General features: G+C 36.3%; 1 protein-coding gene across 1 annotated transcript in view; it reads left to right on the top strand.

Annotated features, from left to right (window-relative positions):
• LOC128660194 (phosphatidylinositol 3,4,5-trisphosphate 5-phosphatase 2) overlaps positions 1-19,443 on the top strand; it is a 254,345-nt gene that overhangs the window by 136,589 nt on the left and 98,313 nt on the right. Inside the window, exons 13-16 of the mRNA XM_053713896.1 lie at positions 362-447; positions 3,100-3,181; positions 13,950-14,033; positions 15,690-15,788. Coding sequence (XP_053569871.1) covers positions 362-447; positions 3,100-3,181; positions 13,950-14,033; positions 15,690-15,788 — 351 coding nt within the window. The remainder of the gene's footprint in view (positions 1-361; positions 448-3,099; positions 3,182-13,949; positions 14,034-15,689; positions 15,789-19,443) is intronic.

Genomic DNA, 19,443 nt, shown 5'->3' with positions numbered 1-19,443 from the left:
TGACACGTGTCACTTGTATGCCATGATTATTACCTCAATAAAAAAAAAAAAAAAAAAGTATTGAGAAATTGGATTGTGTCCCATATTAAGCACAGGGCCTTTTTTTCATCGAGCCAATAATGCATCTTTAAAAACAATGGGAAAACAAGGACTGTGATAGGCTTGAATTTGAAAAGTGCTTATCAGCAGCCAAAAAATGTCAAAGATTGTGATCGACCCCATAGTTATATGCAAGAAAAAGTGCAATAATAAAATGTCCCTTTTATCTCTACTGTTGTATTTATATGGCTAATTATTCCACATATGCTAATTTTTTTTCTCTTAATATTTCTATTCATCTCATCTTTATCATTTGTTCCAGAGGAGGAACAGATTACGTTTCCCCCGACTTGTCGCTATGAGAAAGGGACTCGCACCTACGACGTGCAAAAAGCTAAAACAACAGGGGTACGTTTCTAACCTGCCTATTCCTTAAATTCCTGTCTTGTTTCATCTTAGAGCAGGGTGCCTAATTATAGGGATAGAATGGTCAAAATTAAAATTTATGGGTGCATTTAAAGTGATGGCAAATCCAAGTGTTTAACAAACGCTAGGATTTACCATCACTAAAAATAAAGTCTAGTTTCTGTCATCAATTACTAAAAAATGGGTGCTAAACTCACCCTTTTTGTGCTGAAGTATATCGCTAAATCTGCGCCTCCGGTTAGTCACGACACAACTCTCTTCTACAATGAGTTGACGTTTCCACCTCTAAACCTATAGCCGTGCATGTCAACTGACATCCTAGCATGGCTAGAGGGGGAAACATCACCTCATTGGTTAAGGAGCACTGTGCTGTGGGTTGCCGGAGGCGCTGATTTTAGCGATATACTTCAGCACAAAAAGGGTGATGACAGAAACTAGACTTTATTTATACTGATAATGATAATGTTTGTAAAACGCTTGGATGTACCATCACTTTAAATTTTAAATAGAAGCATTTTTGCAATACACTTCCTTTAGCAAATATGCTTCTAGTATAAGTTATAACTGGTTTTAAGCGCCATATGCACATTTGCCTTGAGGGTACATGAACAAATATTTCATCTCAGAGAGTTGTGTACTGCATCTGTGAAGACTTAATTTGTGTCATACAACCACTGCTGGCTATCTGAGAAAGTGTGTTTTTAAATTCTGGTAACAGGGAACTCACAGCCTTTACGCTCCACTCATAATAGAACCTTTATTTCTTTATTTAAAGAAGACAACCTAAGGTAGTGATCTAGGCCCATTTTGGTATATTTGATGCTACTGTTTGGCCACCATTTGTTGCAGTCAGGAAACAAATGGTTGTAAAATATTCTCTGGGGTCCCCTTTGTTCAGAAACAGCAGACACCCATGGCTTTTCAATTAGTTTCTGGCACTTAGAAGGACACTAATTGCAGCTGCACACCACACTTGAAATTATTGGCAGTGAAGGGGTTTATCAGCTTGTAAAGTTACATTTTGCTGTAGTGTAGAGATGATCCTCGCACCTAAGACATCCCAGTCCCTGACCCCTACCTGATCCCTCCCAAAAAGCTCTCTTCCCTCCTTTTCCCACTGGTCACCACCATCTTAGGTACTGGTAAACAGTCTGCCATTATGCAGTTTATGGTTTGTTTTTTCTTTACAAAAATAAATCAATATATCAATTTATTTATTTATGTATTTCTGTAGTGTATGGGGTCTCTTTTTTTTGTTTAATTGTTAAAAAAAAATTCTGTAGTGTAGCGTCCCCCTCCAAGAACCAGCATTATATGCCGTAGTGTATGGCCCCATCCCTCCCTCTCCCTGGCCTCACATTTTTTCTGTAGTGTAGGGAACCCCACCTGATCACTCCCACCACCCACAATCATTTCCCACCCATGCCAAACCCAACCCTGCACCCACAGCAGTATTCTATACAGGTAGTGACATTTTCTGTATCGGATCTGCCTTCATATGGTAATGGAGCATGATCAGACTAAACAAAACAAATATAAATTTAGGGCACAGCTTACACTCAACATCGAGGATTCACAAAAGTTCCCTGTTCTAATGGTTTAAAGGTTCAAGCTTCAGCTTTATCAATTATTATTGGAATAGGCTCAGAAATCATTGGTGTAGCAATTCTCAAAGACAGTAACCCTTTTTCATCCTAATACCTTTCCTTATTAACTCTATGGGATTTACATCTTGTCCTTGAAGCTTGACAAGCTTTCCGTTCAAACTAATGGTATCCCTCTGACACCTCACACTAAATTCTATATTTTGCATCTTGGCCACAGAAGTAGTTGAGTTACCAGCCATATCTTACTGTTTATCTTATCTGATCTACAATCAGAATAAAGTAGGTTTTTGACCAGTCCCTGAATTCCTGTCTAAAGTACCTAAGACAAACAGGATTACTTTAGAGACCATCATTGAGTCATTTGATTATCACCACACTACTTTATAAGTCATTTGCACATCATCAGACATCATCAGGGCTGTAAAGTCATCAGCTAAGGTAAAAAAATATTGGTGATGACTTTACAAGCATGAACAGCCAGTGAATGACTCTAGAGTCATCTCATTTAAATATTTCAGCCTCTGGGCATACTTGAGGATGGCTTCTGATGACTAGTCTGGAGTAATCGATTATGATTGTAATATGCTATTATACTGGCTTCTGAACATACAAGGTATGCTTGTCCTTCTTTCTAGAAGTATCGTTGTTTCTGATTCTCCCTATATGACAAAGGACCTTTTATGTTTCCTAGTTTTGATTAATGGGGTAAGGTGGGTACTTTGAGTAAAATATACAAAGTACAAAATTAAAATACTCAAATTTAGCTCCAGATCAGCAGTGCTCTACTGAAAACTAGCTGTACTCATCTTATGAGCCAATGACAAGAGGCATATGTTTGTAACCACCAGCTAGTTCCTACTGTAGTAGATTGCTGCTCCTGAGCCTACCTAGTCATAAATTTTAACAAATGATACCAAGAGACATAAGTAGAATGGATAATTGAAGTAAACTGAAAAAATATCTATTCTGCATATTCTGTCTGAACTATGAACGTTTAATTTTGACTTTTCATGTCCCTTTAACCTAGACTCGATTATTTGCCCCATCCTGGAGTGATCGCGTCCTGTGGTCATCATACCCTGACACTGAGGTGAAATGCACATCATATGGTGAGATGTGGGGCAAATGACAGAGGGTAAGGACTTGAATAGCAGAGGAAGTAGTGGGAATGGCTATAAAAAAAAGATTTGACTAAGTAAACTTTCATGAGCTTATTTCTGTGCATAATTCTTTGTATTTTATAGGGATTGATTACACTATATATTGGTCAATATTTTTTTTCAATAGGAAAATGGCACTTTTTGTTTCACAATTATCCCAATTATGAGCTTTCAGGTGTTTCTTGGAGCCAAAATGTGGCCTAGATTACAAGTCTTGCGTTAGGGTTAAAAAGCAGCGTTGAGAGGTCCCAACGCTGCTTTTTAACGCCCGCTGGTATTACGATTCTTACAGGTACAGGTGTACCGCTCAACTTTTTTGGCCAGACTTGGAAATACCGCAAATCCACTTACGTAAATTGCGTATCCTACAATTAACTAAATTATTCCTATTTAAAACTAAATACTTACCTATACAATAAACCATAAGCTAGCTACAATATAACTAATAGTTACATTGTAGCTAGCTTAGGGTTTATTTTTATTGTACAGGCAAGTTTGTATTTATTTTAACTAGGTACAAAAGTTACTAAATAGTTATTGACTATTTAATAACTACCTAGTTAAAATAAAGACAAATTTACCTGTAAAATAAAACCTAACCTAAGTTACAATTACACCTAACACTACACTACAATTAAATTAATTACCTAAATTAAATACAATTAATTACAATTAAATAAAATTATCTAAAGTACGAAAAAAACAAACACTAAATTACAGAAAATAATAAAATAATTACAAGATTTTTAAGCTAATTACACCTACTCTAATCCCCCTAACAAAATAAAAAAGCCCCCCCAAATAAAAAAGCCCTACCCTACATTAAATTACAAATAGCCCTTAAAAGGGCCTTTTGAGGGGCATTGCCCAAAAGTAATCAGCTCTTTTACCTGTAAAAATTAAGGTAGAAAAAATCCTATTGGCTGATGCAATCAGCCAATAGGATTGAAGTTCAATCCTATTGGCTGATCCAATCAGCCAATAGGATTGAGCTGGCATTCTATTGGCTGTTCCAATCAGCCAATAGAATGCCAGCTCAATCCTATTGGCTGATTGCATCAGCCAATAGGATTTTTTCTACCTTAATTCCGATTGGCTGATAGAATTCTATCAGCCAATCGGAATTGAAGGGACGCCATCTTGGATGACGTCACTTAAAGGAACCTTCATTCAGTCGTAGCCGTGGAAAGAAGAGGATGCTCCGCTTCGGATGTCTTGAAGATGGACCCACTCCACGCAGGATGGATGAAGATAGAAGATGCCGTCTGGATGAAGACTTCTGCTCGTCTGGAGGACCACTTCTGCCCGGTTGGATGAAGACTTCTCCCGGCTTCGTTGAGGACTTCGGGCCGGTTGGGTGAAGGTAGAAAAAATCCTATTGGCTGATTGGATCAGCCAATAGGATTGAGCTGGCATTCTATTGGCTGATTGGAACAGCCAATAGAATGCCAGCTCAATCCTATTGGCTGATTGGATCAGCCAATAGGATTGAACTTCAATCCTATTGGCTGATTGCATCAGCCAATAGGATTTTTTCTACCTTAATTCCAATTGGCTGATAGAATTCTATCAGCCAATCGGAATTGAAGGGACGCCATCTTGGATGACGTAATTTAAAGGAACCTTCATTCAGTTTTTTTACAGGTAAAAGAGCTGATTACTTTGGGGCAATGCCCTGCAAAAGGCCCTTTTAAGGGCTATTTGTAATTTAGTGTAGGGTAGGGCTTTTTTTATTTTGAGGGGCTTTTTTATTTTGTTAGGGGATTAGAGTAGGTGTAATTATTTTAAAAATCTTGTAATTATTTTATTATTTTCTGTAATTTAGTGGGTTTTTTTTCCGTACTTTAGATCATTTTATTTAATTGTAATTAATTGTATTTAATTTAGGTAATTAATTTAATTGTAGTGTAGGTTTTATTTTACAGGTAAATTTGTCTTTATTTTAACTAGGTAGTTATGAAATAGTTAATAACTATTTAATAACGATTGTACCTAGTTAAAATAAATACAAACTTGCCTGTAAAATAAAAATAAACCCTAAGATAGCTACAATGTAACTATTAGTTATATTGTAGCTAGCTTAGGGTTTATTTTATAGGTAAGTATTTAGTTTTAAATAGGAATAATTTAGTTAATTGTAGTAATTTTATTTAGATTTATTTTAATTATATTTAAGTTAGGGGGTGTTAGGGTTAGGGTTAGACTTAGGTTTAGGGGTTAATAACTTTGTTATAGTGGCGGCAGATTAGGGGTTAATAAATGTTGGTAGGTTGCGGCAACATTGGAGGCGGCAGAGTAGGGGTTAATAAATATAATGTAGGTGTCGGTGATGTGGGGGGCAACAGATTAGGGGTTCATAATTTATAATGTAGGTGGCGGCGGTGTCCGTATTAATAAGTGTAATATTAGGGGTGTTTAGACTCGGGCTTCATGTTAGGGTGTTAGGTGTAGACATAAATGTTATTTCCCCATAGGAATCAATGGGGCTGTGTTAGGAGCTGAACGCTGCTTTTTTGCAGGTGTTAAGTTTTTTTCAGCCGGCTCTCCCCCATAGATTCCTATGGGGAAATCGTGCATGAGCACGTTTTACCAGCTCACCGCTAACGTAAGCAGCGCTGGTATTGAGGTGAGATGTGGAGCAAAATTTTGCTCTCTGCTCACTTTTTTGCGGCTAACGCCGGGTTTGTAAAAACCTGTAATACCAGCGTTGTCTGTAGGTGAGTGATGAGCATAAACTGCTCGTTAGCACCGCATAGCCTCTAACGCAAAACTCGTAATCTAGGCGTGTTTTATCAGTTTGCCAAAAAAGCCCTATTTTTAATATGGAATTGAAATGTTCTTAGTGATCACAACCCATTTTCTTAATAGCTTTCAACAGGGTTTACAGACCATTTTTCACTCATCAAATTCAACACCTAAAAGCACTTTATAATGTCCTGAAATGGCACTTTAGACACATTTGCGAGAATTACAATATGATTTGTAATAATTCTATTATGTTGTACATGGGCTATACACACAGAAATGGCCCCAGACAACATTTTAGAGGCATATTCTATATATGGTGTAGATTTGTTAAAGCTGACTTATATATATTTTATACGTGATATCCCAATAACGAGATCTGCAGGACAGGTGAGGAAATGCAAATAATGACCACAAAATCTAGAATGTAGAATTTGGGCAAAGACAAACCTTGTTTTCTAAAGTTAGGCTTTTAAATTTTAGAAATATTTTTTGCGGCTTCATTATTGCAATGGAGTATACCTCGTGACTTGGTGGTTTCACAATTAACAGTACTTTTGTATTTATGTTCTAGGAGAGGAGATCAGGTATGGCCACATTCTTTTAATAGAAACTAATTTCCAGTAGTTTTATTCTTGATTTCTGATGTAATTTTTGCCAAATCGGGAAACAGTGCAATCAATCAATTACTGATAAAAAAAAGGAAAAAAAAATACTAATAAAGACCGCTGCTCCATAACTTGTCCGTCTGCTATGAGGCTGCGGACAGTAATCAACCCGATCGAATACGATCAAGTTGATTGACAACCCCTGCTAGCGGCCGATTGGCCGCAAATCTGCAGGAGGCGACATTGCACTAGCAGTTCACAAGAACTGCTGGTGCAATGATAAATGTTAACAGCGTGTGCCGCTGCTCTGTTGGGAGTCTGGTTTGCACGCCGCTGCAAGTAATGCATGCTGCATTACAATAATCATAATTGACTTGAAGAAGGCCCATAAAGTGGTCGAAACGTCGACATTTAAAATTAATGTGAAACAAATTTGGAAATAAAATTGCACTATTCTTTACATACAAGTCCTGTGAGTGCCCTCATACATCTAGACATTTCTACATATTTACATGAGGACAGCACCCAGGCCGTGATTACACCTGTGTGGAAGTAGTGCCGGGCTACCGGTTATGTATTATATATATATATATATATATATATATATATATATATATATATATATATATATATATATATATATATATATATATATATATATATATAGTACAAATATATATTTGTTTAAAAACAACACATGAGATATATGTAGAAATATTTAATTATGAATAAATAAAACATATTCCATGTCGGGTTTGCGCTAATGAGAATATGTCAGGGTGTTTGCATGAGAGAGTGGGTGTTTTTTCAACTTTTTTTTCTCCACTGACTTCTATGGGGAATGCGAAAACGCGATCGCTATTTTTGAATTTCGACCTTAAGCTTGATTTGGGTTACCGCTGGAGAACAGTTTACTTTCAACTTGTAATACAAGCACAATCAGACTAGCGCAAAAAATGAAAATCCTAGCAGAGTTTTCCCTATAGTGAAAATGCTAAATACCGCTCCACTTGTAATCTAGCCCAGAATAAGTAAATAAATAAGTTAATAAATAACACTGCTGAGTCAATCATAATCATTAAAACAACTTTTAATCATACATAATAGTCATTTATACATACATACATAATAGTCATATAAGGTCATCAGAAAACATCATGTGACCATTCACATGACTGCAAACACACGAGTTTGAGGATGAACATATCCTATTTTTTGCCATCTATATTTCAAGTAGTGTTACATCAAATAAACTCCCAATACTTACTCTGTGGTTGGCAAAAATACATACCCAACCAAGTGGTGCTACATAAAAAGAGCTCCCAAAGGGTTTAGGAGGTTCCTCTTAAGTCTCAAAACAATTTTATGAACCTATAAACTCTTAAAGACAAATGACGGAATTTTTCCGTCATAAAACAATTGAGCTAACTGAAAGCTGTGTCCTTAAAGGGTTAAAATCACATTTACTGAATAAATATTACATGTAAATAAATTTAGTTATATGGAGTTTCCATTTAAAGCATTCTACATATATATTCTATGCATTTTAAATCTAAATAAATACACTGTATATATATATATATATATCAAGAGAGAGAGAGAGAGAATATATAAATTATGAATACCAAAAGTGATTCGACATAATCATAATATCTCGAAATATCAAAGTAAGTAAATAATAATGGCACATGCCTACTTATATTAATACCTTCTGTGATATTGTACCTGCATAAAGTCATTCATTTTCTAAACCCTTCAAACACAATTTTGTTGGTCAGCCACAAAGAGTGGAAACTCCATTGGGGGAGAGGAACAGGAGCAGCAATCAACCAACTGGCTTGATAATGCACCCCCTACACTACTCCACCACCATAGGGAAAGTGACACAAGATAATGGGGTTATACAATAATAGTATGTATCTGAAAACCTAAACCACAGTTAAAAGACACCAGATGAAGTTCTCATTTAGGTTTTAAACTATTAACTTGATGGACCCAGAAAGTCTCTCTTTGATTGAATTTATTGTAGCAATCTTCCTTTCTTCTGTCACTTTTAATATGTTCAATCCCAAAAATGCAAAGGTCATTAGGATTCCTCCCATGGACCTGATCAAAATGTCGAGAGACAATGTTTGTTAAATCCATGCTTAATATTATATAAATGTTCATAACACATTTTTTTAAAAGGGCGAGAAATATGCCCCACATAAACCAGTCCACACTTACACGTTAACAAGTAGATAACAAATATAGAGACACAATGAATATATTGCTTCATCAACTACTTTGTTTTGCCTTGTGGGTTCATAAACTAAATTGTTTTTTAGGAAAAACTTTACAATGTCCACATTTTCCACATTTATGCCACCCTGTTATCTGTGGCAAAACATTAATTTGTGGTGGACAATTCTTCAGTTTCAAAAATGTATTTTCATATTGTCTGTTAAATCAGGAGGGGCCAAAATAGTTTTCAGGTCCCTCTTCTGCCTACAAAAAAATACACAAAGAAGGTAAAAAGATCCAAAGTGCAATGTCCAAGACAGAACAGAAATGAAACTTTGATTGATTAAAGGAATTCTCTAGTCAAAATTAAACTTTCATGATTCAGACAGAGCATGCAATTTTAAGCAACTTTCTAATGTACCCCTATTATCAATTTTTCTTTGTTCTCTTGGTATCTTTATTTGAATGTTAGCTTTATGAGCCGGCATATATTTGGTTCAGCACCTGGGTAGCGCTTGCTGATTGGTAGCTACATTTAGACACCAATCAGAAAATGTTACCCACGTCCTGAACCAAAAATGGTCCTATGCCTACATTCTTGCTTTTTCAAATAAAGATACCAAGAGAATGAAGCAAAATTGAGAATAGGAGTAAATTAGAAAGTTGCTTAAAATTGCATGCTCTACCTGCACCATGAACGTTTAATTTGGACTAAACTATCCCTTTAATGGAAGTAGTGTTACAATGTTGCAGACAGATGATTCCTTCAAACAAATACAAACAAGCTAGGCTGATTGGAAAAATCCTGCTTCTCTAAAAGACTGCTTGTCCTGCAGTCAAATTAAACTGGTACATTCAGACGCATCTAGAGTGCAACTACACTTTTTTGTGGATTTTTGTATTTGCTCTCTAGATCCGTCTGAAAATGCCTACAAATAATATTATGTTTTTTTGTAACAATTTTATTCAGAACTGGGTCCTCCCTGAGAACCAATGTTTATTTAGAATCCCCTGGATATCTCCATTGTTTTCACAAAAGGTCATCATCATATTCTCTTAATACTTATTAGAAGATAACATGTTACTTTTTACTATTTGCTGTGCTAGAATAAAAAGTGCGTCAAGGGACTGGATTTATTTATTTTTCCCCTTTACTGTTTTCAAGTCGCCTTATTTACATGTTAGCCTTGGCTGTTTAATAGAGGCAGTTTTTTTATTGAGCTAATTTGTTCTGTAACATTTTCAAGGCATTTTTATGTTTACGTTATTCTTCACAGTAAATCTTGTTCTAAGCACCAAGAAGTGAGAGGTTATGAGATAGATGCCGCTGCATTGATATTAATGGAGTGTAACTCACACCTTATGGATGTGATGGGGGGTACATGTCTTTATGAATTCTGCAATTTTAACATAATATTAATTTCATTAATAGGTGTTATTGAATCTAGGCTAATATCTTAGGCTAACAGGCCTTACCTTGGTTGGCAAAAATGTTGAATAATTTAAGCGGAAATACTGGCGCTGAAAGCAGGGTAGTACACAAATACAATATACGGGTAACCTAAAAGGGTCTACCTTAGCAGGAATATAATCGTTATAAAAGTGGTTATAGCCTAATATATATCTAAGAAAATATATTTAATAGTGTAAAATTACAATACAATCAAGATTTAAAAATCAGTGTTAATAAAATCAGTACATATATACTAAAAAGTAATTAATGGGGCCCTTTAAATTAGTTTGAAAAAACATACAGAAAGGGGAAAGATTAACCACAAATCTATATATATATATATATATACTGTGATTGAGGATAGAAGAAAACTATACTCAAATAAATATAAGTATAAAGATGGCAGAGATATTCAAACAGTATAAATAAAAACAAATAGCAATACAAACAGACTTAATAACTGGACGTCCAGCGTAAAAACCAGGGGTTAAAACAGTAATAATCTGGGGTTAAAACAGTATTAACCTGAAAGTGCACTATAGTGAACAAAAACACTCGTGACTAGATGATCATACTAATAGCATTGGATCAAGCTAATGGGCGAGTGAGGTACCTTGCGCTAATCTGTGGAGCACAGATTGAATATTGTTCGTCCTGTACCTCCTCCTGAGGTGGGTGTGTACTCCTAGCGTAGGGGAGAAACCGGTTGATGACTGTGTCTCATTTCCTACAAGAAGAACTACTGCTAAGCTGAACTCCTTTAAGGCTTGTGAACTTGATACAGCCGCCGAAAGGATCGCTATTGTGTTGAAAAAGCACACAGGACAACTACCAACGCCTGGCTCACTACCCCCAAGGCCTGTGAATTTGAATACAGCCCTCTGAGGGAGCCAATGAGCCTACAAATTGAATATACTGCCAGATGATCTAGTACCTGCACTAAGCACCATAGAATAAGAGTGCCTTGAAGTTACTATCTACCATCATCTAAAGGATTGCTATTACCCCAGAGATCGTTTACATTCTGTTCCTCCCAAAATCAACTGGACATTTTCAGAAAGGGTGATGTAAGTGAACTACGCTAGGAGTACACACCCACCTCAGGAGGAGGTACAGGACGAACAATATTCAATCTGTGCTCCACAGATTAGCGCAAGGTACCTCACTCGCCCATTAGCTTGATCCAATGCTATTAGTATGATCATCTAGTCACGAGTGTTTTTGTTCACTATAGTGCACTTTCAGGTTAATACTGTTTTAACCCCAGATTATTACTGTTTTAACCCCTGGTTTTTACGCTGGACGTCCAGTTATTAAGTCTGTTTGTACTGATTTTATTAACACTGATTTTTAAATCTTGATTGTATTGTAATTTTACACTATTAAATATATTTTCTTAGATATATATTAGGCTATAACCACTTTTATAACGATTGTATTCCTGCTAAGGTAGACCCTTTTAGGTTACCCGTATATTGTATTTGTGTACTACCCTGCTTTCAGCGCCAGTATTTCCGCTTAATTTATTCTACTATCCTCCTCAGGGTTCTTAGAGAGAGACCCTTCTATACTTGACATTAGGGTTGATATAAGCTCCAATTCTCACCTATCCTCCTTGGCAAAAATGTTGGCCAGCATACATTTTCTGGCCTCTGGAAGTTACTTAAAGTTACATTAAACTTTGCTTTATTGTAGAGTTTCTTAAAGCGACAGTCTAGTCAAAATTAAACTTTCATGATTCAGATAGGGCAAGCAATTGTAAACAACTTTCCAATTTACTTTTATCATTAAGTTTGCTTTGTTCCCTTGGTGGTATTTTTGAAAAGCTAAACCTAGATAGGCTCAAACTGATTTCTAAACTGTGGAAAAACCGCCTCTTAGCTCAGAGCATTTTGAATGTTTTTCATAGTTAGACAGTACTAGTTCATGTGTGTCATATAGATACTCATTGTGCTCACTCCGGTGGAGTTATTTAGGAGTCTGCACTGATTGGCTAAACTGCATGTCTGTCAAACTCACTGAGATAAGGGGGCATTCTGCAGAGGCTTAGATACAAGGTAATCACAGAGGTAAACATATATTACTATAACTGTAAGGGTTATTCAAAACTGGGAAATGGGTAATATAGGGATTATCTATCTTTTTAAGCAATAAAAATGATGGTGTAGACTGTCCCTTTAACACCCCCCCCCCCACACACACACCTTTTGAACATGATGGTACATAAGAGCCACCAAATAGTTAAAAACAATGGTAGTCAAACCTTGATGCTGAAGCTTCTGGCTTCTTTTCCTCTGCCCCTCGCTCAGCAGTTGCCTTCAATAAATTAGTTTTTTATTACAGCTTTAGGTTTTTCTTGAATGTTGGATTGCCTACTCTCCTTGTTTCACTTACTATCTTTCCTCACTGGCTCACACTCTTTTCTCTCCAATTGACTCCTCTATCTCATCACTCTCTCACCCCCCCCCCTTATTACTCATACTGTACACTTCCATTACTCAAACTGTGTAAGAAAAATATGTGTTCTGTATAAGTGCATAAATGTGCAGTATGAGTAAAGTAGCTGTTTTTATAAAAACAAAAATCAAACACACTTTTTGGAGTTTAGCCTTCTTGTCCTTTTTGATGGATTGAAACTAAAAGTTATGTGTTTATATGGCAAACACTTTTGGACTGGAATATAAACTATATATGGGATTATATAGATAAAAAAATGTTTTTTCATGATTCAAATACCAGATGCAAAATTAAAAAAATCAAACTTACTTCTATTCTATTATTATAATGATAAGATCATTTTAAAAATGTCCCCCAATTGTCCCCAAAATAAAATGTGAGGTCTCTTTTTATAAAAAAAAAAGTCACTAAGCTGTTTTTAGGGACTAAAGTTGGAGGGTGTGGGGTGTTAGAAAAAAAAGGCACTAAAAAGTGCCTTTACATTGTGGTCTATGGGGAACTGTGTTTTCTCTATAAATATAAATGTATTTGCTTTTTATATATATATATATATATATATATATATATATATATATATATATATATATATATATATATATAATGTTAATATGTGTATATACACATATAAATACATAAATATATATGTATATATTCATATGCATGTTTGATATTTGCTGCCCATCACTGCGTGACTTACCCCCTTCACTGCGCTAGGTTCTCATGCCCTGTCTTGAATTCGCAGTGCACCTAACTTGTAATACCAGCGAACATTTTAGTGTGCTGGTATTACTAAGTGGAGCGAAAATTTAGCTTTCGCAAAAGCAATATTTTGTGCTCCACTTGTAATCTAACACTGTTTGTGCTACATGAATCCTGAAGGTTTCCATGTCCCTTTCACATTTTCATGATATATTTACAGTTTTGCCGGTGGGTTCACAGGCATAGAAGCTGCAAATGACACTGTCCTACCAGTAACGTAACCAGTTCATGATAATTTTTTGGAAATTGAGGTTTAGATGTGAGGAATTTTTACAGATTATTTTGTGACGTTTTAAGACTTCTAGCAGTCATTGTCAAGTATTTGATGCACGCTTCTTTGCATCAGTCCCTGGCTCTGTGGCTCTGTCCTGGATCTGTGTTTGTCTATATGTATGTGCTTTTTATGTTTATTTGTAGGCCTTTTTTTGTGTGTATTGTGCATTGGGAATTTAAATGGTTTCTCACTTCATAGGTTGTACGGATGATATTATCACCAGTGATCATTCTCCTGTTTTTGCCACATTTGAGATTGGACTTGAATGTCAGTTAGAACAAGGTAAGAATTACACTGCTTGATTTAAAGTGAAGGTCAATTTTGATCAATTTGTGCCTGGTTTCTAATAATCCTATTAAAAACAAGGGCACTTTAATTCATCAAAATTGACATTTCACTAGTTTTCTCCAAAAACTTACCTTTTAATCCTGACAGCTGCTGCAGCGCTTCCTCCGCCAGTCGCAAGCCCTCTTTGCGGGTTCAAAATGATGAATCCGGCTTCCTCCAATCACAGCGTTGCCTCAGGCCATGATCCCCCGGGGGGAAAGCCGTGATTGGAGGAAGCCGGATTCATCATTTCTGGCGTAAGAAGAGGCTTCCGACGGCCGGGGGAATCGCTGGAGCGGATGTCAAGATTAAAAGGTAAATTTTAGAAGAAAACTAGTGAAATGTCAATTTTGATGAATTAAAGTGCCCTTGTTTTTAATAGGATTATTAAAAACCGGTTACTAATTCATCAAAATTGACCTTCACTTTAATTTTAAATATTTGGTTTATCCTTAACAAAATAATGCTTAGTAATATCACAGAGCTATAAATAACCTCATATCTGTCTGTTTATGACTGTTAAGTACATTTGTTTGCTTTACATTTCTATTTACATATTACTTACTGAATCAGTCACAGATCCAAAGAAAATTTGAGGGATAAGCACCACTCCATAAGCTCTCCCTTCTGTCTTTTTGTTGATTCCCATGACCAAGTATTCACTAATTATAAGAGGAAAGGCTGTGCCAACTTCCATAAAGGTTAAACTCAGGTGTTATCAGTATCCCTGGGGATTTGAGTACTTAAGTTTTTAGAACTGAAATTATTGGTGGCCTTATGGTAGGTCTTCTGAAGAAGACAATCACCAACCTTACTTCATTTATTATGTTTATCCTATACTGTGTATAGCTAGAGGTTACTACATGGGTCTATTCATTTACTAACAATAAACTTAATTGTGTTTAAATATATTTTTGTTGGAATCAATTACACACCTGACTTTCTAGATACTGGCTTAGGTTTTATTATTGGAATATTATTATTGTCATTATTTATTTTTATAGTTTCTCCACATTCTGTAGTGTTGGGTTTGCAATTTCACTAGTTTCTCATAAAATAAAGAAACATAAACACATTTAGACAAAACAAATTAATACAGATAAAGGAGGGCCCTGCACCTAAGAACTACAGGGTGTGGTGTAGCTTGATATATGAGGAGATATTTCGCTCCACTCGTAATCCAGGCCAAAATGAGTGAGTGAATTACTATTTTGGTGATGTCTTTGGAATGGAAAGGGTGAATTTTAGAGATATATTGCAGATGATTGCGACAGGGTTTGCATTTATATATGTAGTGAATGACAGAGCAGTGCCACCATCGGTTTAGCAGCCCACTGGTTTCTTTGGTTCAGTATTTGCCTGGCTATTTATTTAGTTTTTTATGGTCTTCTAATGCAAAGTTTTTTTCATATAAATGAAGTAAACCTTGTTAAAGCAGTTGGTGGAAAAGTCTTGCCTTGTGGTCCATCTAAATGTAAAGCAAAACTTCCTGACGACACTGCACATTATAAACAAATAGTCACTAGTTCTAATTTAATCTGAAATGTGAGGTTTTTTTATCTACTGTAAATTTGTCATATGACGTCCCTAATATATCTTCTCCATCTTCAGGTACTCGCTGTATTTTGAAGTTCCATAGTATTGAGGCCATCATCAAGACCCAGAACAAGTCCTGTGGCTGTATTGAATTTAGATCTTTGTGTTCACAAGGTGAAACCATCAAGACAGAAACAGATAACCACCTTTCTTGTTCATATTCTCTGTGGTCCATTTCATAAACTCTGTCCTCGTTGTTAGCTTAAAGGGACATGAAACCCAAACATTTTCTTTCATGATTTAGGTATAACATACCATTTTAAACAACTTTCCAGTTTACTTATATTATCAAATTGGCTTCATTCTCTTGGTATCATTTGTTGAAGGGGCAGCAATGCTCTACTGGTTTCTAACTGAACACATGGGTGAGCAAATGTCATGTAAAAACTGTACCTTTAAGACCTAGCTCCTCCTTTTCTATTATGATCACCAGGGGCGAAACTACAGGAGGTGCAGACGTCGCAATTGCGACTGTGCCCCCAAGGGTTAAGGCCCAGCTTAAATAAAAAACGTTGACCTGCCACTGCCTGCACTGATATCATGTGAGCGTGACATGATGCTTCACTAGTGTCTCTGACTACAGGGGTTAGTGTTTCTGTTTTACCCATTGGTGTTTATGTGTGTGTGTGTGTGTGTGTGTGTATGTATGTAGGTGACTGTGTGTGTATTTATGCATGTATGTGTGTGTATGTTTGTGGAACCAGCAAATTACAGACCGTGTTACTACAGCATGGGGGCGGGGGCGGGGGGTAAACAGTGTCACTCTATACAGTACCACTATATACAGTACGGGGGGGGGGGGACTACTGTGGTCACTCTATAAAGTACTGGGGCGGGTAGGGTCAGGCCAGCGATCTCACCAGCAGATTACTGACTGTGTCACTGACTCACTATATACAGTACTGGTGGGTTAAACAGTGTCACTATATACAGTAATAGGGGGTCAGACCATCTCACAGACTGTGGGCACAGGGTACCTCCTTTTGCAGACATGTAATCTGATTCACATTTTTTTTCTGTGTTAAATGTAAAAAAAAAAAAAAATGTATCAAATTAACTTTTTTTGGGGGGTGGGGCGACCCTTCTTAGATTCTTGCACCTGGGCCCTGTGGTTTCTAGTTATGCCTCTGACCATAAACTATATTAGGCAAGCTTCCTTAACACTTATTGTTTGAATATCGCAAGCTGAAAGGTGCTTTGCCCCTGTTCACTGTCTTAGTGGGAATTTGGAATCTATCCTTACCGTGAATTCCATTCCTCTACTCCGGACTCAACCGATACTCAGGATTGTCTACTATCTAACCTCTATGTGCCATACCTGTTTCTTACATCAATCAGCCTCCTCTCTCATCCTGCATTTATTGCTGCCGTTACCCAAACAATACGCAAGCTTCTCCCTACACTGGAGTGCTTCCTAGTTTTGATTTTGTTTTTTGGGGAGTAGCTAAACTTCTTTATATAAGTAATAATTAAAGGACCAGTAAACACAGCAGATTTGCATAATCAACAAATGCAAGATAACAAGACAATACAATAGCATTTACTCTGAATTTCAAATGAGTAATAGATTCTTTTCTAACACATTTCAAAGTTATGTATATTTCCACTCCCCCTGTACCATGTGATAGCAATCAGCCAATCACAAATGCATATACGTATAGTCCGAGTTCTTGCACATGCTCAGTAGGAGCTGGTGACTCAAAAAAAGTGTAAATATAAAAGACTGTGCACATTTTTTTAATGGAAGTAAATTGGAAAGTTGTTTAAAATTACATGCTGTATCTGAATCATGAAAATTTAATAAAACCTGAGTGTCCCTTTAAGGAGGGGAATAAAAGGGAAGGAATGGGACATACCTGTATATACTGGAGAGTACAATATGAGTATAGTAACAATCTATACACTATGTCCTTGGCAATCTCCATCTCTGAACTAAAGTGAAGATAATATATAGAGATACATTTATGTTGTGAGCAGGGATTTCAGGGGACTTGAGAGAAAGCAGGTGAGGGCTAAAAGGTGATGTGTAATGGCTTCTCATGATTCTGTTGCTACTGTGTGTGGAAGGTAGGTGAGGTTGTGAACACTTAGTGACTGTGGAAGAGCTTGTAATTAGAAAAATTATGTACAGCAGCTTGTGAAAAAGAAACAGATTGAGAAAAAGGTGAGAGTAGGATTTGTGCAAGCAAAATTGATTTGATTGGTTTGTGTATGGTGATTAAAGTAGTCTTAGGGCACAAAGGAGCTCATGTCTACAGGTCAGAGGGGAGGGAATGACAGATGGTGTGAAATGAATAGCCAAGGAGAAGGCTGGGCTATGAATTTGGCGAGTTTAAGCCAGTAGATAAAATACATAGTAACATATTGGGTTATGGGTTAATGATATTAATAAAAGCTTGCCTGTGTTACAAAAGGATGCCAGTTCTGAAGATGTCAGTATTACTCATTTGCTCAGGTTTTATCACTTTTTTTTATTCCTGTTGTGCTAATCATGAACGTTTTCTGCTGTCACCTTTCACATATAAGGTTAATATGTAAAGCGTGTGAGTCAGCTGAGTTGCGACCTTGAGTCAGTCAATGAAGGGATGGAATGTGCCAAAATGTGTGCTAGGTAGCCCAGAGCAGGGACGGATCCAGAGCCCAATATTGGGAGGGACAATGTGCCAGATTTTTGTGTGACACATTCACACAGACACACATATATATTTATACACAAACACACACATATGCCCATACACACATATACAAACACAGATACACACACACATATACACATCCATACATATACACAAACTCATATACACACACACAATTGCAGACATATATATACACACATACATACACACACATAAACACAGTCTCATATACACACACATGCGCATGCACACGCACAATTACAGACATATAAACACAAAAACATGCACATATACACAGACATACACACAGATGCATATATACACACACATGTACAAATATACAAATGCACACACATGCACGCATATATACACAAACACATACATATATACTCGAACACACAAACATACACACATGCATGCACAAATACACATACATGCACATATGCACAAATGAGCACACATATACACATACAGACATATATATACAGACACACACACATATGCACATACACACCCATGCACATATACACAAAAACACATACAATTACACATCCATACACATACAAAAAACTCATATACACACACACAATTGCAGACATATATATACATACACATAAACACAATCTCATATACACACACACATGCACATACTTATACATAATTACAGACATATAAACACAAACGCACACATATACACAAACATACACACACATGCATATACATACACACACAAATATAAACACATGTATGCGCACACACATGCACAGATACACAAATACAAACGCATAAACACATATACACATACAACACATATAAACATACATGCACACACACATATATACAAAAGACAAACACCCACACATAAACACACATGCACATATACACACATATATACATACATACACATAAATACACATGCATACATATATATATACAAGCACACACACATATGTATATATATATACAAACACCTACACATGCACTTACACACACACATATATATATAAACACACAGACATATACACACACATATACACATATATACAAACACACACACATATACACACATGTATACAAACACACATGCATATACACATTAAACACAGATGAACATAAATGCACACATAAGAATT

The sequence above is a fragment of the Bombina bombina genome, chromosome 1 (genome assembly GCF_027579735.1).
Source record: "Bombina bombina isolate aBomBom1 chromosome 1, aBomBom1.pri, whole genome shotgun sequence".
Lineage (NCBI taxonomy): Eukaryota > Metazoa > Chordata > Amphibia > Anura > Bombinatoridae > Bombina > Bombina bombina.
This window is presented reverse-complemented; position numbering and strand designations above follow the sequence as displayed.